The following is a 22,472-nucleotide window of genomic DNA, read 5'->3' on the forward strand; positions in this document are numbered from 1 at the left end:
TGAAAGCTGTGTCTGCTGTGTGATCAGCTCATTCAAAAACAAGCGGCCTATCACTCCAGGCTGCCTCCCCCCCCTCCCCAATCAATTGATGAATTTACATATGTGAATGAACTGAACCCAAACCTCTGTAGCAAAAATAGTAACTGATGGCAGATCATGGCACATGTCCTCATCTGTTCAGAGGGACTGGAAAACCCATCAGATCATTTCAATTACATGGCTATGTTTCTAGTGGCTGGCTTTCCAACAATACAAAAGTCTGTTTTCCACACTCTGTGCTTTATGACCCCTATTCGCATTTCTTTTACATTTTTTTAAAGGAAAGAGAAATGGCTCGCCTGGCTTTAAATCATCATCATTATCATTATCCAGGAGATAATCAAATCAAGGAAAAACAATTGGAAAAGAGCACAGAATACAAAGACCTGGAAATTGAAATCCAATGCCTTTGGGGAAAGAAAACAAGCAACCCCATTGTCATTGGTGCACTAAGTACAATACCCAAGGCCCTTAAGAAATAGCTGGACAATAGAGGCATTGACAAGATAACAGCTGAACAACCTCAATGAGCTGCACTATTAGGAATAGTGTAATATCGCACCAGTTCTTAAACTCTTGGGTGGAGTTCAAACTGGTCAGCATCCAAAAATCCCAGACCCAACATCTGGTGGGCTGTGATGCCACTGATAGTAGTATTAATAAAAGTAATAATAATAAAATTGGACCTTGGTATCTGTGGGACCCCTCACGGATAATGAAACCTGTGGATAATGGAATCTGTGGGTAGGGGGCCATTAGGGAATCTCTGGATGTGACTGGAAGCACCTTCCGGTTGAATCTGGAGGTGTTCTGAGGCCAGGAGAGGCCATGCGCAGCCTCTCCAAGCCTCAGAAAGCCTCCCAGAGGTGTTGAAAAGGCTCTTCCGGTTGTGTCTGGGAGGTCAGATGTGGCCCAACAGTGCAGATTTGGCACTCACAGTGAGTCAGATCTGTGGGTGCCAGACCCACAGATGAAGAGGCCCCACCTGTAGTAATAAAAATACATTAAAATGGATGTCAAAAGAGAAATGTTAATACACATTTAGGTGCTAACAGCTGGTCAATGAGAGGTTGCTTCTTTCTTGAGCTTTTGTCAGAAGGCTAAGCTGTTTGTGGGTGATACTCATTGGGGGGATTGGAAACCAAGGTTAGCTCAGCAGGGAACAGGCAAATAGACCAGGAAGTGGCAGAGCAAAGGAAAGCAAACACAATAGTGCGCAAGTAAGCTCAGGGCACAGCCAACAAGCCATTGATCAGCTTGCCAGTAGCCTCCTGCTTCCATCTGTAGTGGCTGCTGGAAAGCTGGGGCAAAGTGGCACCAGGTGAACCTGCAGTCCAAAACAGACTGGAGCTGTAGAACAATTCCCAGTACCAAGAAAACAAGAACTCTGGCAGATTTACATATACTTCTGCTATTTTAGCAGCTGTGGCAGAATTAATGGCTGAACATGGATACATGTTTGTGCAGAAGTTTGACGTGTTGCACAATGTCAGATTTTGAGATGTTCCTTAAAAAAAAAATTCAAAATGCATCAACTTTCATGATAAAAAATAAACATGGAGGGACAGTTCTAAAACAACTATCACCCTATATGACCTGTTGGAGAATGTTAAGGAAATTATTTCATGTTAGGCAACTGTTACCCTGCACATGCCCGATCTCGTGTGATCTCGGAAGCTAAGCAGGGTCAGGCCTGGTTAGTTCTTGGATGGGAGACCGCCTGGGAATACCAGGTGCTGTAGGCTTATACCATAGTCTTTTGAGACTGAAGGTTGCCAACCATTATTTCATGTTAAGAATCTACAGGTCAAGTTTAATACTTGTACATTTTTTTTTCACCCCTTAAGAAAAGCCCATGGATCCAAGAACCTCTATAATTGGGAATGTTTGACTAGAAACATGTGATATGAATGCAAATTCAAAACTTTGCAAAAAGAAAGAGGAGAGCCAGACTGAAAATTTGCCACCCCTCCAATCAATTTCAGCATTCAAAATCATATCTTCCACCCCAACAGTATTTGTGGTTGCTACAGAAACACATTCTAACCTGATAATTAGCATCTTCGATAAAATGATCAGAAGCTCCCCCGAGCACATGACTGAGCTGTGAGAGAAAACCCAGAGCTCCCTTTACACTCTCTTACACATGGAATCTTGAGCTAATGGAAAAGTTCAAGTATATCCATCACCATAACATGTGTGCATTGCACTCAGGGGAAAAGCTAACCTAAGAACATTTTGCATTCTGCACGGGGTCACATGAGACCATAAATCGGCCTCTTTCCCGCCCCTTGTGTGGCAGAAGGTAGGCGTCTGAAAGAGCAGTGACTTGATGGAAGACAATGAGCTCAAGTAATCACCTGAAATGCATTTTGCAAGGCCCAGACTCTGGCCTTTTCAGTAAAAGCTGTTTCATATGAACCAAAGAGAGGGGAAAGCAGCTGCAGTATTACATGATTTGACTGTCAGGTCACTGCCAAAACAAAATTTGGAAGTGTCCCGATGACATGTGCAGTGATCATTAGTTGTTGGAGGCAATAATGATATTGCAAGATGATCTAACAATAGGTCCCAACTCATAGGGAGTAAGCATTGGGCAACTTGGTCATAGGATTTGTGGCATGCACTCCTGCTCTCTTGGAAGAAATCAGGGATTCAAGCAAGCATCCCCTTCAACATTTCTGAAAGTAGGGCCGAGTCAACCAAGTGAGACCAAGTGAAGCTGTTGCCTCAGGTGCACCCAGGTGGAGGTACACCCTCCTCTGTCTACCTACTCACTTCCACTGCTCCCCCAGCCAATATGGGAATGGAGAGGAAGACTGGAGACTGGTGGGCTAGAGTATCTCCCTTATCCTGTTCCAGTCCAGCCAGTGGGAAAAACAGAGGCTGGCATGTCACCAAATAAGGTGGGGCAGCATTTAGCATTCTACCTCAGGTGCCAGAAGGTTTCTTTCTTGCCTCTGCCACGAGCTCACTAACTGGCTTGAGGCAAATCACTCAGCCTCAGTTTTACTCAACTGCAGTATGGGGATAATAATATTTACTTACTTGCCATTGGTTGTAAGGCACATGTGGAGCCTATTCAGAAATCACCATTCAAATGTTCAGTAATTATTAATAGGTACACATAATCATCCAAGGGTAATTAGCAATAGTGAGTGCAATGAAAGAGAAAGCTGGGGCATCACTCCTATGTTCTGGAAAGCACAGTGGCACGGGAAAAAGTCAGCCACATGAATGTGCTGAAACAGGATGACTGAACGTTCATGACGAATGCACGTGTGATGGATGGAAGGAGGAAGTGGGAGCTCTGCAGTCACGTAGGAGTGGCCAAGCTGGACTCATTAATGCTCCAGTTATTTTTTTCTTTTATCAGCTATTTGTCTTGTGGATGGGAGAAGTCGCCGGCAGCCTGACCAGGATTCTCCTCTCATACATTTAGCATGATTAAGGCTTGACGTGGTACCTCCAGCTTCTGTAGACTAATTTGATTAAAACTCTCTGGAGTGCCTTGTCCTATTAAGAGGAGCACAACTGATATAATTCAAGGGGGAGAAGGGGTTGACAGCCTCAGCACGCCTCCTCATTCATCTCCCTGCCCAAACCCACAGAACTGGTTACGATGATGCAGGTACTACATGTATCATTTCACCTCCTCTACAAGGAAAAACTCCACAGAGTAGGATCTCCTCGGCTATGCAACTGGAATGTTGCATGGGGCTGCTGTGGCAGAACATGTGGAAGCAACGGTTGCTGCTGAATGTCGCAACCCAGCAATCATATTCCACCACCACCCCCCCACCCTTATTTGCCCTCCATTGGCTACTATTTGTTTCCAGGTCCAATCAGCGCTTGAATTACAGTGGTGGGAGGAGGGCAGAGGCAGCCTACCTCCTTACTTTTGTGTAGACCGGTGGTTCCCAAACTATTTTTTGACTGGTGGCTCATTTGACCTACGAGGCCATTGGCTGTGGCTCCCCATCAGAACTAAAATCCTATAAATTGTCTAGGGCAGTGGGTTTTTCATGAGGATTCCACTGCTTCCCTGTCTGGTTTCCATAAATCCCCAGGGAGCCATGACTCAGTTTGGGAACCACTGGTGTAGCCCCTTAGCTTTGTGTTGGCAACCTTCAGTCTTGAAAGACTGTGGTATCGCACTCTGAATGGTGGTTTTGGAACAGCGTCTAGTGTGGCTGAAAAAGCCGATTCAGGAGTGACAATCCCTTCCACACTGGGAGCAAGTGCAGTCTGTCCCTCGTCTGTCTCCCTGGCTCTGGGCCTTCCTTCTTTGCCTCTTTGCCTCAGTCTGTTGGCCAAGCGTCTCTTCAAACTGGGAAAGGCCATGCTGCACAGCCTGCCTTCAAGCAGGCCGCTCAGAGGCCAGGGTTTCCCACCTGTTGAAGTCCACTCCTAAGGCCTTCAGATCCCTCTTGCAGATGTCCTTGTATTGCAGCTGTGGTCTACCTGTAGGGCACTTTCCCTGCACGAGTTCTCCATAGAGGAGATCCTTTGGGATCCAACCATTGCCCCTTAGCTACTGTTCCTGTTAATGTTGTTGGTTATATTTTTTGCTTTACTAGTGCTATTAGCTGCCTTGCTTTGCTTTAGCAAGCAAGGCAGGGTATACATTTTAAAAGCTTAAACAAAAGGAAAAGAAATGCGATAGCTAAATGATGAATGTCTTCCCTCATAGAAACAGAAGAGGAATATCCTCTGGTGGGGAGACTCTGGACTATGTCATCAGCTATCAAGGGGCCAGAACTCTAGTGTATACATATTACAGTTTTACCCTTATCTGCATTATAATTGACTTTTGAGGCCAAACTTGGCTGAAAAGTTGAGCATAAAATAATAAAATGAATTCTAAATATAAATGATAATGAATGGTTATAATAAATTTATAATTTGTTGAATAATAATATTCAATAAATATAATGAATGACTTGGAAGCAGATGCAGTCATTTTATGACCTGTTAGATAACAGAAGCTAGTCATCACTCAGTGTAAGTAACACAAAGCAGGCTTGTTTGTTTAAGGCTGCAATCCTATACACTAGTGGTTCTCACACATTGAGCACTGGAAGCCACTTTTTAGAATAAGAATCTGTCAGGACCCACAGGAAGCGATGCCATGACAGAAGTGACAGTATCAAGCAGGAAAATTTTTTAACAATCCTAGGCTATAGTCCTACTTACACTTACAGGAGTGAGTTCCATTGACTATCATTGTTAAAAGCATATACATAGTAGCTTGTTAAAAGTACAGGTCTGTAACACAGACCCACAGTTTGAGAAACACTGCTATTCACAGATTCCTAGGAGTTAAGTCTCATTAAACATATTGGAACTTCTGAGTAGACATGCAAGGGATTGTGCTGTGTGGCACAGATTTTAAAAACAAACAAACAAAAAAAAAACACAAAAAAACCACCCCCATTTGTCTGTGGAACTCACTGCTACAAGGTGTGTAATGGGTTTGTTTTTTTTTAAATCTAGCCAAAATAATGACAGCTAGGAATACCAATAGGTAAAGTTGTAACAACATAAGCCTGTTGTCTCCTGGCTCTCAAACCCTCTTTTTCAAGCACAACCAAACTCTTTCGGCAGCCTCCCCTAGATTATTTTAACAAGTAATTCCGTAGTTTGGGATAGTCAGAATAGTCTCAGGATAGCCAGTCTTTCTTGAGCCTTTTTAAAGAAGCGAGCCAATGTCCCAGCTTGTTCTACCTAAGGTACTTGCCAGCAAAAAACCAGCACAAAAATGCCACACCCAACAGCAAATTATGCTAGATTGAACTCTGCCAGGAGTCACTGCAGGTGTGTGTGACTCACCCATCAGTATGGCTTTAGAGAAAGAAGTCAAATTGCCCATCAGAGTCCATTAAGCCCCATCAATGATGGAGCCATGCTGTTGTGAGGGCGAGTGTCATTGCTCCATTTGGCTCCACAAAACAGTAAGATTCACAAGAATATTTACACTGGTTGGGAGTGGGGGTGACTTTAGGCCTGCAGCAATGCTTACTGTGAAAGCCTCTTGCATACACAATATAAGAGGTAGTCCAGTGGATGCAACTAGAATTTGTGTATTCAGTACAGGAGACTCACAAGAACAACAGCCCTTTCTCCATAGCTCTTCTTCGGAAGATTGGACTGACTATATTGGTCATTATTTTGACCAATTACTGGTCGAGGTTGTTTCTAAACATTCTACATTGTTTAGATTTGTGATTTCCTAGGGAACTCTGGGATACACTGAAAAATTGTCAGGGGTCCAGAAGATAAGTGTCTTTGATAGGCAAACTGCCCACTTCTACTGATCATGCCCTGCAGTGCGCAGTTGCAGAAGAGCATTGGGGGTGTTTGGGGTCACAGCCTCAAGTCATGCGGGGTGAGAACAAGACCAAAGGCCAAGAGGGTGCTTTGGGTGAACAGAACATGCATTTTAGAATCTCCTACACTTGGCCCTGCAAAAGGGCCCTGTGGCGCACGTGGGTGGGAGGCTGGGTGGATTTCTCCACATTTCACTCAATGTGGAAAGTGTTCCTTGCCAGGTTAGGGGTGAGTTGAAGCTTTGAAAGAGGGGAGGACAAAATTCAATCTGCTCATATAGGTTGTGTCCAGCCCCTTTTCAAGCTGGGCTCAGCTTGAAATGCAAGTCACACCTGTCTGAAACAGATCCCATTACTTTTGGATGTGATGATGGCACCTGGCCTAGATACCTTTAAAAGGGGATTGAACAGATTTATGGAGGAAAAGTCCATCACGGGTTACAAACCATAATGGGTACGTGCAGCCTTCTGGTTTTAAAAGTAACATCTCAATATGCCAGGTGTAAGGGAGCGGCAATAGGTTTCAGGCCTCTTGTTGACTTGTGTGCTGCCTGAGGCATCTGGTGGCCACTGTGAGATACAGATATAGGCAGCAACTGTTACCCTGCACATGCCTGATCTTGTATGATCTCAGAAGCTAAGCAGGTTCAGGCCTGGTTAGTACTTGGATGGGAGACCACCTGGGAATACCGGGTGCTGTAGACTTATACCATAGTCTTTTGAGACTGAAGGTTGCCAACCATGTGAGATACAGGAAGCTGGACTAGATGGGCCTTTGGCTTGATCCAGCGGCGCTCTTCTTATGTTCTTCCCTATAGAAATCCATGGCCAATGAAACTGTTTTGCTTTCTCTCTCTCAACAGGTGAGCGACCTTTTGAATGCCGGTGGGAAGAATGCAACAAGAAGTTTGCCCGCTCTGATGAGCTGGCACGACATTACCGCACGCACACCGGGGAGAAGAAGTTTGGCTGCCCTCTCTGCGAGAAGCGTTTCATGCGCAGCGACCACCTGACGAAGCATGCCCGTCGACATGCCAACTTCCACCCGAGCATGCTTAAGAGGAGGAGTGGGAGTAGCTCGCGGACGGGCTCCTTGAGTGACTACAGTCGGTCAGATGCTTCCAGTCCCACCATCAGTCCGGCAAGTTCCCCGTAGTCCTGCCTGCACTGGATGCTAGCACTTTGCTCTGTCATTTTTTTTATATCTATACATAAATATATATAATTTTTTTGGAGTTTTATTTGCATTGCACACTTTGCTTTTTTCACGTAATCATTTGCTTAATTAAAAAAAAATTATATGTTGTTTTCTCTCACTGCAACTCCCAAGCAGAAAATATTTCAGCACAGCAAAATTAACCTCATGCATCAATGGATCACCTCTCATCTTCCTGCCAGCAATTCTTTTTCCAGAATGTTTTTGGGTTGTTTCCCTCCCCCACAAGCCTTAAGAAGATGTTCCTGTTGGTAGGTTTTTTTTAACAGATAAATATTTTTTAAAGACTTTTGCTCAGGTGACAATGCAAATTTTGTAGAAAGAGATTGCAAACCAGGAACCTCCTCTTTTTTCAACCCCTTTCATCTTTCTCAGGGATACGTATTTATGTGACACAGTAAGTACAATGAAGACACACACCTTTCAGCAGCTTTGCTCGGTAAACGGATTTGCACTCAAAACAGTGGTGTCGAGTTCTTTCACACCTCCAGGAAGAAACCAAGACATGGACTTTTTGCTCACATGGTCTGGTTTCACAGTTGGTATAAATACACTTGGGAAAATAGGACCATATAAGGCAATTGCCCTAATACCATTGCATTCAGTTGCTCTTTATTTTTTTTTGTTAAATGTCATTTTGTACAGAGACAATTCTACCACACCGGCTTCCTGTGGCAAAACACAGCTTGTCTACAAAGTTTGACATGTTGGGAGTTGTGGGTTTTTCTTTCTTTCTTTCTTTTTTGGGTGGGTTGGAAATGTTTTGTAAAAGCAAAAATACAGCGAAACGAGATGCCTTAATCAAATGTTCTAAATATAGGGAAATGTATTTACACTGGGAAACAGTACAAAATGGTAGCACCACCATTTAGAGGCAGGACAACTTGCAGTCCTCTGGGGAGTTCCCTTGTGGAAGCCCCATTGAAACAAATGGGGTATGCGCAGGAGACTTTCACCAAGGATTGTGCCCTATGCCCTTGACTCTCTGCACTGCTTGTCTATTATGTGGCTCACAAAGTTAGGCACACAGACTTCTCAACTTGAACAGTTTTATGCAAAAAGAATAAACAAACTGGGGAAACTGTGTATCCAAATTCATCCAACTTATATCAAGGTACTTCTCTGTTATAAAGACTCTGTATCCCAGTAAGCTGAACGTAAAAGCAGAAGGTTTCTGTACAACACTGTAACGTAGTGATGGTCAGTAAGTAATAAGACAAAACCACGTAGCTGTAATCGGAAAACTGTTTTCATACTGGAAAAAAACTTGCATCTAGAAAGTGTTACAAAATGGTGTTTTAGCTCAACAGTACTTCATGTTTCTCCTACACTTTTAGCACTGTACAGGGTCTGACCGCACATCAGAGAATCTCCTGCCTCAACAAGGAAATCAAGAGTCCCCAGACTAAGCTTTCATCTTCCCGGCCTCTCATACTGCAACAGATCTCTCCAGCCCTACAGCCCGTGAGAGAATCTCTTAGTAGGTCAAGGGTGCCCACATCCTATAATGGACAAGGTCCAAAAAAGAATTGGTGACTATTTAGGAAAAAAAAAAAATTAATATCCCAATGTAGCAAGACAGATCTGTGTGCATCACCAGCCATCTGCATAAACTGTCAATGTGCATCTGGTGTGTCTTTTGAATGAGGAGAATGCACATGCACATTCGCTTCTGGGATCCCCAGTGGCAACGCATGATTGGCGGGAATGGGCCAGAGGTTGAGGAATACTTTATGCTTGAACTAGAAATTGCAAAGTTAGAAATTGCAAAGTTCAAAAGCCAATGTTGGAAGATTTCAGGTGCAACCCTAACCAACTTTCCAGCACTGACATAGCTGGGCCACTGCATCCTACAGTGAGGAGGAAGTCAAGGAGGCCTCGTCAAGGTAAGGGCATGTTTGCAAACTTACCTTGGGTCTGCATTGTGGCTAGCTCAATGCTGGAAAGTTGGTCAGGACTACACCCTTCAGGAACTTGTTGTCAGATCAACTGGCTCACATGCTGCATGGTGAACATTCAGGTGCTTTTCTCTGTGATCCTGTACCGATTTTAAAATTACTGTAAGTGATAAACTTACAGTCGACCGTAGTACAGTAGAACAAATATCGTAACCCCAAACTGCTGTTTACAGTAATTGGGATCTTCTCAACATTCCAAAGGTGTCTTAACCAAGATCTTCCTTCCTGCTTTGCAATGATTCCGTTGTGCCAGCTTGTTTGAGAACCAATTGTACTGTATATTAACTGTCAGAGGACAATAAGATGTCAGCAATTTAAAAGTAGTTTCTAGGTACATGCAAATATTGTTCTAAGTCCCAGGCACTGTCTCCATTGTACTGCCACCTTTTATATAAACAAAGGTCAAAATGTAGATATTTCAGTATTTTATGGGCATTGGTTCCAAAGTTCATCATTACATGAATGTTTTCAACTTTATTCACTATAAGCTGGGTTAGGCAAAACTCATCAATGTGGATTCATAACTGAATGCAGCAACAACGGACCAATTCCGCCACCATTTCTGGAGGTCAAAGTTCTGTTTGTTTTGCATAACGAATTGCCAGACTTATGTAGATTTGGGGAAAGACAGAACCTTCTGTTTCTGGAGCAATGGCGATAATAACTCGGGATATCCAGTAAGCCTGGCTGTGTGAGTATAATACACAGAGATTTTTTTAAAAAAAATTCACATTCCAAATAATTTTAGTAGTTAAGCCTAGCCATGAACTTCAGTTGCAGATAATGAGAAATGTCCAGGACAACAAAGAAGGGACATTAGTTGTCTGTTTACAAAGCCATTCGTCGTAGGAACATAGCTTGCAGTAGGAATTGATTTATGATTTGATAGGTATAGGGATTGACACAGTAAATAGGATATAAACCATTGCAAAATTTAAGCCAACATTATCTTCTGTTAATGTTTACATTAATGCCAACATTATCTATCTGATCCTTTAAGAAATGTTATTTTTCTAAGATATTTCTCTTCTATCTCCCTACCACGAACAGTTTGAAATCACATCCTACACAAGCAATCATCAATGGTACTACACATTCAGGAACCAATCCTATCCAACTTTCCAACTCCGATGCAGTCGTAATGCAACCCCGCGTTCTCTTACTTTAAGGAGGACTCCGTGATTGTCCCCTCACTTCCGAATGCTGTGCACACCCTGTTGGCATATCTGCATGAGCACCGGGAAGTTGGATAGGACTGGGCCCTTAGTGATGTTCCTTCAGATTTGGACAGGCTCATGTGCGCTGACACACCCAGCAGCCACCTTGCATGGCTATATGACTGGGGGTCAGAATGAAGCCCTATGTGGTCCAGGAGATCAGCTTTGATTTGTGGCTTCCGTATATGAACATATGAAATTGCCTTGTACCTAGTGAGGCCTTTGATGGACATGGCTCAACACTGTCTATGCTGACTGGAAGTGGTTTTTCAAGATCTCAGCTCCGTCAGGTCTTTCCCCAATCCTGCTACTGGGTATGCCAGAGACATGGTTCTTTGTACAAGCAAAATATATGCTTTATCACCCATCCATGGATCCTCCCGATAGGGGCTGCTTTTGTAAACTGATGTGAGCTCTCCTCTTAAAACTACTTAGAATCTTATTAATCTCAATGTAATACTCTATTACAGATGGGTCAGGACTGTGACCCTGGGCATGTAAACGGAAGGGAAGCTATGATTTATGTATCTGAGATTTTTTTTTTAAACCACCAATTTTCATTTGTTGCCATTTCGTAAATTGTAGCAAACATAAAGCAACACACTCAGGATCTGCTAATAACAAGACTTCTTTCCACTAACAGAGAGGACATGAAGCTTTGTTTTAACCTTTGGCAACTTTTTGACTAATTATTATTAATGTAAACAGCACGCCAACAAGGCAAAGGAGCAGATATTTTTTTCTCCTCTGTTTTCTCTGTCTTTCACGTATATCAGGCTATTTGATTCTATGTAGCTATCTGTAAAGCTATCACAACCTCTGCTGTAAAAAAAGAAAAGAAAAAGATAAAACATCACTCTCTGGGGGTTTCCAGCTTCCTGCTTCTTCACTAAGGTCTGCACTCTCACACCCCTGCAAAGTCTGTTGTGTACTGTGCACACGGCCCACTGAACACACCCACTTGATTTACGCTAGGCTGTCAGTGGTCGTGTGTACATGCTGTGAATCCTTTTCTGCACTAGGTCAGGAGAATGTCAGCTGGGTCATTGTGTCCCAGACTATTTCTCCGTAAATAAGTTGATTTTACAATGACATCTTCACAGCTGCAGACACTACCTTCAGGCTGCTCTCCATGGTTGCACTTCTATAGCCCAATAATCAGTATGGAGAGTTCTCTGCCGAAATCGTAAAAATGGTTCTAGGGGCGCCCAGAAAGGGTAGATTGAGACAAATATCACAATGCGGTGAAGACATGACAGAGTGCTTGAAAAAAGAAGAAAAAAGAAGTGGCAAGTGCTCAGAGCATACTAATGAATAAACACAATATTAGACCAATTCCCTGTTTGATTAAGCCCACTGTAGAATCAGATACAGTACATAGTATAGTCTTACAGTATAGATCTAGGCCTTGAGAGAAGGAAAGCCAACTTCAGCTCATAGCAATATGGCTGGTAATGTGATCTCAATTGCCTTATTGCAACAATGATTTGCAAAAAGAGCACACCTGCACAAATAGTAGATCAGGTGTTAAAATTATTCCTGGACTGGGCCATGGACGAGAGATTTGCATGGGTTGAATGCTCTCCCCAAAGCACACTCCTAGGACATAGAAAAATAAATGTTAGGGAGAAAGGATCTAGCTTAGCCTAATTTTCTGTGGTTTCTTTTTTTACGGAAGAACACTGAAATGCTAACTTTTCCGACCTGAAGTCTGAAGTGGTACAGTCCAATTGGCTCTTCATGTAGACCAGCTGCTGCCTTGAAGAACAGCATGGTGACATACTGAAAGTAGATTCTTCTATACCACTTAGGTGGCTTCTGCATAACCATGATGATATTAAGCCATTTCTGCCCAACATTGTGTATACTCAACAGGGATCAAATGTGTACTCCTGTGGGTTGGGCAGAAATGGCTTTCAATAGGGACTTGATTACCACTGTCCAAAGGCTTTGATAAATCAATGATAAACGGGGAGTTCCTGGATTGCTTGATTACTGGAACACACATGAAATGTGTGAGGGCCAGGCGTGCCATGTGCATCAGGAGCATTCAGATAATCCATCATCACAATACTGGGCCTCCTCATCACAATAACATGCCTTGCCCAAAACAACTGCCCCCAAAGAAAACAGTATAGTGTCTCCTCTCCTCCCTCATACTCACCTGGTCATGTGAATCTTCCCTTGGTGAGAACTTTAGGGCACAATCCAAAAAAGGAGATGGGCCAGCGCAAGTCCCTTGAGCTGTACCAGAGGTGTCAAAAACATGCCATGAGTCATGTTTGCACCACCAAGTGAGGAGGGGGACTGGTGTACAGATGTGTACCGGCTGCTGGAGGCTGATGTGAGCCTCACTTGGCCAGCAGAAGGTTAAGGCCACACTGGCCAAGGCAGGCCAGTGTAGGGGCTTGGGGAGGGCAGGAAGGAGGCATTCCGGGGTAGGGGGAGGGTGGTTGGCAGGCAGGCCTGTGGGTGGGCCGTGGCCAAGTGGGGGTAGGGCCAGGATTTGGCACTTGGGCTGGATCCTAACCCTGGTCCCGGATGACCCGGAGCAACCCCAGGTTACTCGGATCTGCACCACTTCATGAGGTGGCGCAGAGCTGTGTAGCCCCATTGGGGCTGTTGGGGTGTTACCCGGGTTAAGGGGGATGAATTCCCCTTGCCCTGGGCAGTGCCATGGGGAGTCCCAATCCTGCCCTGCATGCAGTGCAGGCCAGTCAGCCTGCCTGCTCCAGGGCAGGTTAGGATTGGGTTGTTAGTGTATTGGTGTGGATCCCAATGTGGATTCCAAGTCACCTAGAGTTAGACTCCTGTGCCAGGGCACTTTGGAGGGCCCTAGAGGCCTCCTAGAGGAGGAGGGCTCTGTGATACTAGCTGGTCGGTCCCATTTTCCCATCCGACAGCTAGATTCTCCTTGCTTCTGCCTTTGCCATTTATTACTTGGTAGCTGTTTACAATTGTGACATGGGAGAGGTGTATCAAAATGTATATTTATAACTAAACACATATATGTTTGATGGGATTTTTGTACTTTACACACATTTTACTGTAAAAATGGCCTTTTTAAATTTTTTTTAAACGGCATTTGTCTTGCAATACCTTTCAGCCTCGCATCCTCCAAAACCTCATTACCTTGAAGCAAATTGAGTGCTTTGTAATGTAGTTGCTGCATCTCAGAATCAGGTTGCAAGGACATAGGCACACTTCGTCCACTTTAAGTGGTTTGCGTTCCTGCCTAACTTTGTCCAGGCCATTTTAGGAGCCCTAGAAGTTAAACAGTGTGAGTTCTGCATTCTTTTTGGAAATGTGTTTTATGTTGCCCAGTGTAAGGAAAACAAACTCTGTATATAATAATGCTTGCCTTCTCATAATCATTTATTTTACTAATTTAACCAAATGATACCTGAACACTGATTTCCTGATGTGCTATTTCTCCCATGTAGAACTTGAACAATGTTTAAAAAAAAAATGGGAGCAATCCACTGGGAATTTCTGTGCTAGTTACTACAGGGGACCGGTTTATACAATCAGCAAAATTTAGTGGTAAAGATTTTCCCGGATTGTACCAATTCAAGGTGCACAGGCAGGGTGGTGAAGGTACTCTATCGAAAAGTTTTCCCATGGGGAACTCCCTCTGCTTTTTGCACATACTTGTTAAGGTTCCACTTAGCTGTCTTCTTACAATATTATTTTGTTCTATGTGCAAGGGATTTTGTTCATGGGGGAATGTTGGAACATACCACCTTTGCATTCATAGCCTCAAGTGGTACAGTCCAGGCAAAGGTTTTTCCGTGGTAGCATACTGATTGCATCAACTGCCCCCTTCCAAGGAATTAAATAAAACAAACATTTGCTGTCTTGTCCTACTGTTTGTTTGTTTCAATGGATTTGTGCAGGAGGAATTGCCAGTGCATTGCGACTGTTGTGCGTAGCAGGCTGTCTGGCCAAGAGCAGTATAGCAGCCTCTTACATGTTAGAGATTGTAATACAGTCCAGGCATAGTGTAGAAAATAGCTGAGCTGTGTTTAATTCTTCCCAGTGTATCCAAGTACAGTATATACAGAAACATATCCACATATCTTCTACTCGGGGTTGGGGGGAAAGTCTTCAGGACAAATATGGATATTCACTTCATTATAGCTAGAGATGAGCCTGGCCAAAAGCTCTCGGCACATCTTTGAACTTTAGAGAAGTAAAGTTCTCCTACATGACTTGTTGGTGGTTTAGTTTTTAGGCCAGGGGTCTTCAAACTATGGCCCGGAAGCCACATCTGACCACAAGGTTTTATTCAGTTCATAGCAACTTTTCTTTTTGTTAGAGCATTTGCTAATGTTTGACATTTTTACTCATTATATATCATTTCCCAGTTTAAACACCGCATTGTTTCTTTGTAATATCACATTTCTCTTTTGTCCTGAATGTATCATGTGGATTACAAAAAAGGATCCAAGTAAAACTTATTCATTCATTTAAATTTCATTCATTCATTTCTATAACGTGATTTTTTTCAATCCATGAAAAATGGGCTGGCTCTTGTACTGAAAAGTTTGGAGACCCCTGTGTTATGCTAAATGCATGGAAGTGCCTCCATGTAATAATTTGTTTAGATACCTATGTTATATGTACATGTAGCACCACTGCTAAACACATCCCGACATTTTTGCACTTGGTGTACATCAACACCAGGATCAGCTCCTCAGGAACATGTGGTGCTAACATAGATGTACTACATGTGAAGAAGGTGAGGCATATTTACCCGAGGGACATGTTATTCATCCAGGATAGAGTTCTTTGCTTGTACTCATCTCTTGCTAGCTTTGCCTCCTCTGAAATGTCCACTCTTCTTCCCCTCCCCATTCTTTGGTATCTTCCCCACTATTAAAGTTTAGATTGTAGGCTCCCTGGGGCAGAGATCCATCTGTTTCTCTGTAAAGTACCAGGAACACAGTTGGCACCATATAATAAATCAATAGCCTCAATGGTCTGAAGGCAACCGGGCCAAGTAATCCTTTAGCGGCATCATGGCAAATATAACCTATAGGCCATCCCCAAGTCTCATTCCTGTTGAAGCTATAACTGTATAGTTACTTATGCATAAATAGATAGAGATACTCTGTGTGTGAGTACACAAATGGAAGTATGTGGATGTTACACATGTTTACATACATCTTTACACTTTAAGATGAAAGACGACAGTTCTTGTCATCATTTCACCTTATCCGTTTTCTCAACAGAAGCTGAGTGCTTTCATGGGTCACTTTTTGGATTTTTTTTAAAAAAATGAATCACTACATTGAAGTATTGCAGTTGTATAGCCATATGTTGATCTCTTCCTGCTCTGCTGTAATCCTTTTTTAAAATGTATTTTGTACTGCATAGATTTCTATATTGTGACAATGTTCCTATGCAACAAACAGAAAAGAGAAGACAGACAACCAACAAATGTCAAATGTCAACTTGTATGCATGATTAGTGATGTTTGCATTTCTAAATAAAATTAATGATTTTAAAAAAAGGCCCATATGGATATCCTTCTACCTAACCATCAGAGCACATTTATGCCACTGATTTGGTTAAATAGTCACTCCCTCTTTCCAAAGGATCCTGGGAACTGTATTTCTCTGGAGAGAGGGCCTAGGGACCACAGCTGTAGAATCATAGAGTTGGAAGAGATCTACAAGGTCATCTAGTCCTACCCTCTGCATGTAGCAGGAAATTCTCTTTGAGCATAAATACTCTCATCCACAGAAAATTACTGTGAAAAAGCACAATCCCCTTGAAACTTCTGCTGCACAAGCTTCACTGAATTCAAAGGAAGCAGTGCAGGAACTTTCATTGTACGTGGGCATGCACAGGAGAACATCCAGGTAGGATCTGCCCAAAGACACAGGCTGTGATATATTTCCCTTCTCTTCATGGAGCTTCCTACTGTACTCGAACATTTAAGCAGCAATCCTGTATCTAAGTCCTAGGAAATAAATTCTGTCAAACACAGGGAACCTATTTTGAACAAACATGCTTAGGACTGTGATGTTAACTGGGATAAAAGCAAGAGGCAACCATCCTTTACAACACTAAATTCTTGGGAGATGGATAGACTCAGGTTTTCTTGTCTGCTGCTGCCCAGATACGATAATGTTAGAGGCTTACACACCCAAACACCCACACATTTGAATGCATGTGCCGTTGGCAGGTAGATTAATGGGAGTTTCTGTCTTGCCCTTGACTCAACACTTTATCATTAACTCCGAAGAGACTTGGCGTACATCCATCTGTGCTGGAGATAATGAACGTGAGATTGACAAAGGGGCATTCCAGGAGGTTAACCCCGCCTCTGGTTTTCAAGGAAACAACTGCATGGTGTGTGTCCCTACTGATCACTGGAGACTAATTAAAGCTGCAACAACCCAACAGTGCAAGGAAGGGTGATGGAACAGAGACAGAAACACCATGGTTTAAAAAAAAAAATCACAGAACGTGACGTGACACTGTTTGTGTTACTCCCCAACATATTGCAAACAGAATCCACTAGCTGGTTCAAGGCTTTCATCGGCACTTAACTTTAGCTAACACCGCCTGTCCATCTAATTCATGCTACACATTTATATTCACTTTCTACCAGTTGAAGCACCCTGGCTTCCTTCAAAGAATCATGGGAACTGTAGTTGGTGAGAATGCGGAGAATTCTCTAATAGAGACCCCGACAGAACTAGAGTTCTCAGGGTTCCCTGGGCAGATGGATGATTGTTAAACTGGTTTCAGTCTGTAGAGTAAATATATCCTTATAGAGAGTCCTATCTCCATATCACTCATAGCAAAGATCACTAGCCCAGCAACTTATGGTCCCCATTTGGAAGTGGCCAAGCTGTAGCAAATGTACCCAAAGTAACCATCATTCATCTCTGTTTATTGGGAAAAGCATGTACAGTAACCCCCATCCATGTATCCCATATTGGCAAATTCCCCATTATGCTCCATCACCCCGTCGCGCTCATGACTCATCTATCCCTGTTTGCAGTCTCCCTGTGCTGTCTCCTATGCTATTTGTAGCCCTCTGGTCCACTTCCTATCTATCCGTTTGTAGTCCTCCAGCCTGCTTCCTGTCCATTGCAGTCCTCCAACCCGCTTCCTGTCCGTCTTTGTTAGCAGCAACATGGTAAGTGGGGTTTACTACTATCTGTGGTTTCATGTATCCACTGTGGCAGTGGGGACATATCCCCTGTGGATACGGGGAGGGGGATGACTCTACCTGATAATGTACAAAGGACATGCAGAAATGAACCCTCCTGATTCTCCCCCCTAAATTCCCCCAAACAAAACTGGGGGGGGGGGAATCTAACATCCCACACTTTTGGATGGTGTGGTATGCACTTACCATAACATGGAGTTTACATGAATGTAGCAACCACAGAATTTAAAGAGATCCATTATGTTGCACAAGTCAGTGGTCCTTTGACCTTGACAGTGTTTACAGAAAGCACTCCTGATGGATGCTTGAATGAATCTTTTTTGAAAAAAAGTTCTGGAAGTGGGGATTCTACAAGCTCCCAAGATGACTCTTTCCACTGAATGATTGTTACAGTGAGAAAGTTTTCCTAACCCTTCTTTCCCTGTGATAAAAGCTAATGGTTTCTGGCTCTGCCCCCAGTGGAGAATGAAGTTCCTGGTGATGGTTTCAGAGGAAGCCAGAGAATTCTTTTAAGCCACATTTCCCATACAATTACTCCATTTAACAAATATCCCACATGCTAATGACTACATAGTGCTTGTACAGAGGATACAGAGAGCAAGTTTATTTTTTTTCTGCACATCAACATGTGACTGTCACATACAGATTTTAATTTTATATTAAAAGCAATTTAAAAATATGACCAGTTGCCACACATCTGGCAACTGATATGAGGTAAAATTGTCCTTATCATTTGGTGGCTTTGTATTTGAAATCCACATGGATGACTGAACTGAGGTGAACATTCTTTATTACCCTGTCGAACGGTAATGACAATTTAACCGCACAGCAGGTGCCGATATATGGCTAAATGTGTCATAAATCAGTCATAGGTGTTGACTCAGACAACTGACTTATTAAGAGATTGGATACACAGTGCTAAGGGGCTCTATCTGCCCTAGGAAAGTGAGGAACAAACTGTAACCCATTAAGAGATAGGGTGTGGTGTCAACAGTGGCCCCTTGCTTCGGCAGGCAAGCATAGAGTTAACCCCAGGGCTATAACTAGCAGTGGGTATGCTGCCGAGTTCCAGACACTGGAGGTAGCCAGGGATTACAGGGATAAAAACAGCACCTGGAGCAATAAGGTTTGGTGGGTGTAGAAGGAAGGAGGTTGGAGAGACTGAGAGAGTGGAAGGCAGGAGCTTGGAGGAAAGAGGATGGGCTGATGGACAAACTGACTGACTAAATGGACTGATTGATGGACTGAATGAACGGAGACTACTAGAGACTGCTGGATGCTGGAGATGCTGGAGATGGGTGTGTGGCTGCCACACTCAGGAACCAAGGTGTTGGTTCCCACATCAGCTGGGAACCAAGGTGTTGCTACTTTGGCTGGAGAAGCTGCTGGCAGGAGAGGGGAGGAAGGAGGACTACTGCAGGTTAAACAGACGAGCTACGCTGGTGGTGGGGTCCAGCAGTGCAGAACTAGGGCCATTGTTGGGGGAAGACAGGGAGCTAATTAGTTTGAAGTGGGCATAAGTTCTCTGGGTGAAGCTTGGACTGGAAATTTGGCAGAACACAAACCAGAGTTCCTTCTCATTAAAAAAAAAGTTGGAGATACGTTGAACAGGGGAGGTGTTGGCTGCTTGGCAGGCACAGATCGTGAATTTGATTATTTCCAGCGATGTAAGATCACATGTTGCTAACAGAGATAAATGTTGAAGAGAGGGAGCCATTAATAGATCTCCTGAATCCTTGCTCCAAATAAGTGAGGGGAACCTCAATATGAAAATGAATGTTCTTAGAGGGGTGGATTAGAAAGGATGAATGGTTGTGCTAAGCCAGAATGGAAGTGGCCTCAAACTAAGCAGGAAAGAGAACACCTCTCTCTCTCTCTCTCTCTCTCTCTCTCTCTCTCTCTCTCTCTCATGTGGCATTTCAGAAAGGAAGAGGCCCTGGAGGCCTATAAACACAGCACTGTTAAAAGACATAATAATCAATAAGAACTTAATTACTCTACATAACTGGAATGAAAACATCTAAGAAGTGTAATTGCTGTCTCATCAGAATGTGGACTAAAATATCAACCTGCCCAACTTGATTATATGGGGTTTTCTATTTGCTTTTGCTCTGACCTGGAAGAAACACATGCTCCTGAGGAGTTTTGACAAGTTATATGTGGATGCATATTAGGGGGCAAAAAAAACTCCCATTTGTCCAAATGTGCCATTTTCTGCTCTTAAGACTTACATTACCATCACTTTCTGGAGGAAAAGTCCATCATGGGCTGCAAGCCATGATGTCTATGTTCAACCTCCTGATTTTAGAAGCGGGTTATCTCAGAATGCCAGATGCAAGGGTGGGTAGCAGGATGCAGGTCTTCCATTGTCATGTGTGCTCCCTGAGGTATCTGGTGGGCCAATGTGAGATATCAGAAACTGGACTAGATGGGCCTGTGGCCTGATCCAGTGGGACACTTCTTATGACACTACTTGGAGCACAGCTCACCTTTGCCCCTCAAAATTTCACCCGTCTTTTCAAAATGCCTTCATCTTCCCCTGAGATTCCTCCAGAGTATTTCCAGAGGAATCACCAAATTTTCTTCACACTTTGTTTGAGAAATCTGGTGACAATCTAGGTTTGTGTGAAGCCCCCCCCCCCCTCAGGAATTCTCCTAGTCTTATTTTCATGGTCTAACTACGTCTTTAAGAAAAAAAATAGACCCTTCAAGTAGGGCTTTGGAGCCGGTACACAAAACCTCCAACTCCATTCCAAACTGCTTCTGACTCCAGAGCCCTGCTCAGGGAGTCGGAAGCAAGTTTGGGTGGGGATTTTGTGTACCAGCTCCACAGCCTTGCCCTCAAGGCAGGTTACACACCTTGGCAAAAACAAAGTGGCAAATCAAAACACATTACAAATTGAGCCAAAGAACTTACTGAAACTACGCTAGCTTCCCTTGCAGCTGAAGAACCAGCAAGCTTACTTAGACATTCACTCCAGGCAAAATTTCAGCAATGGTCTTACTTCATGATCCCTTTGTGGGCACCAGCTGCTGCAATACCTCAACCCCATTCAAGGTCAGCACCATATTTGTGTGTAATGCAAACCTGTTGTTTTAGAGTCCCAATGGCTGTGTGATTCCCTCTTATCTTGAATGGCCTCTTATCACTACCCATCTAGTCACATTCCTGCCACACAGCTTGTCCAGAACCACCCTTCTTTATCCCAGCATTCCCTTTGCTCTCCCTTTCCAAAGCCTTGCCTTGAACTCTGTCATCACGGGTACCATGGCCAACGATAGGGGGTTACAGGGAGTAAATTATATTGAGGCCCAGGGTCAAAAAGGGAGCCCATGAACCAAAGGATGGGGCACAGAAAGTTCCTGGTAACTTACATTTTCCGATCTCACTTAGACTTGTCACCCTTGCAGGATGCTAGGGGTGCTATTGTGAATGCATGGTGGCGGCTGCCAGCACAAGCCAAATGTGCTGGGCTAAGAAATGCATACATGACAATCCTTAACACATTTAAGGGGAGCAAACTGGCCTGCTGCAGTAGCTTTTTGGCTTGTTGATCCACTTACCTTGAGGGAGTGTATAGGAGCTCAGGAACACAGCTGTGGTGCTACAGCTGCTGCAGAAGCAAGTTTTGGTCTACACTGAACACTTTCCATTCTTGTGTGAGCCTAAATATGATGATGCTAATTTACTGCACTGATTTTCTTTATTTAAGGTTTCAAAGAGACTAAGGGCGCAATCTAAAGGCGCCCATGGGCCAACGCAAGTCCCTTGCCGAGGTCCAGGAGAGTCGCAAAGCCTCCTCAGGAGGAAGCCAGGCCAGCGCTCAAAGAAGCACTCAAAGGCGCTCAAAGAAGCACCAGCCTGCGGAGGTCTCCGTGTCGGCTTTCTCCTTGCGAGTTGCATCAGCCCAAGTGGGTCAACACAACAAAGAAAGGTATGTGGGGGGGAGGGGAGGCAGGGAGAAGGTGGGAGGGAGGCGTTCCTGGGTGGGGGGAGGGCAGGCGGGGAGCTGGAGATGGAGCTGGGATCCGGCAGTTATGCTGGATCCCAACCCCCGTTCCTGGGGAGAACAGAGCGACTTCAAGTGGCTTCACCTCAAGAGGTGGTGCAAGTCCGAGGAGACCTGCAGGCACCAGCAGCCTTTACCTGAAGGTAAGGGGAAATGTTTCCCCTTGCCTTTAGCTGAGCTACTTATGGCCACAATCCTGCGCTGGATACAGCACAAGCCTCTTGGCTTGCCTGTTCCAGCGCAGGATAGGATTGCACCCTTAGAAATGCTTTTGGTTTTTCCGTGTATCTAGCCAAGGCTATGCAGGCAGGTAGACCTGGCCTCCACATTGAGAAACTCAGTTGACCTGGGCTCTATAGACTATACCGTAGATAGAATGATACAACTGCAAGGTGCTGTACACATTGGTGCACTGGGTGCGTGAGTCATCCAGCAGGAACTTTAGCACACAAATAAGCGATGGGCATGTGATTGTGGTGTTGTTGTGCAAGTGTCATTATCCTGCTGTTACGGG

General features: G+C 43.9%; 1 protein-coding gene and 1 pseudogene across 1 annotated transcript in view; both read left to right on the top strand.

Annotated features, from left to right (window-relative positions):
• Positions 1–22,472, top strand: part of KLF13 (KLF transcription factor 13) — a 70,191-nt gene that overhangs the window by 40,080 nt on the left and 7,639 nt on the right. The window contains exons 2-3 of the mRNA XM_066636352.1: positions 7,232–7,509; positions 21,662–21,883. Coding sequence (XP_066492449.1) covers positions 7,232–7,509; positions 21,662–21,883 — 500 coding nt within the window. The remainder of the gene's footprint in view (positions 1–7,231; positions 7,510–21,661; positions 21,884–22,472) is intronic.
• On the top strand, positions 1,671–1,784 carry LOC136659773 (5S ribosomal RNA; annotated as a pseudogene).

This window comes from Tiliqua scincoides, chromosome 8 (genome assembly GCF_035046505.1).
Source record: "Tiliqua scincoides isolate rTilSci1 chromosome 8, rTilSci1.hap2, whole genome shotgun sequence".
Lineage (NCBI taxonomy): Eukaryota > Metazoa > Chordata > Lepidosauria > Squamata > Scincidae > Tiliqua > Tiliqua scincoides.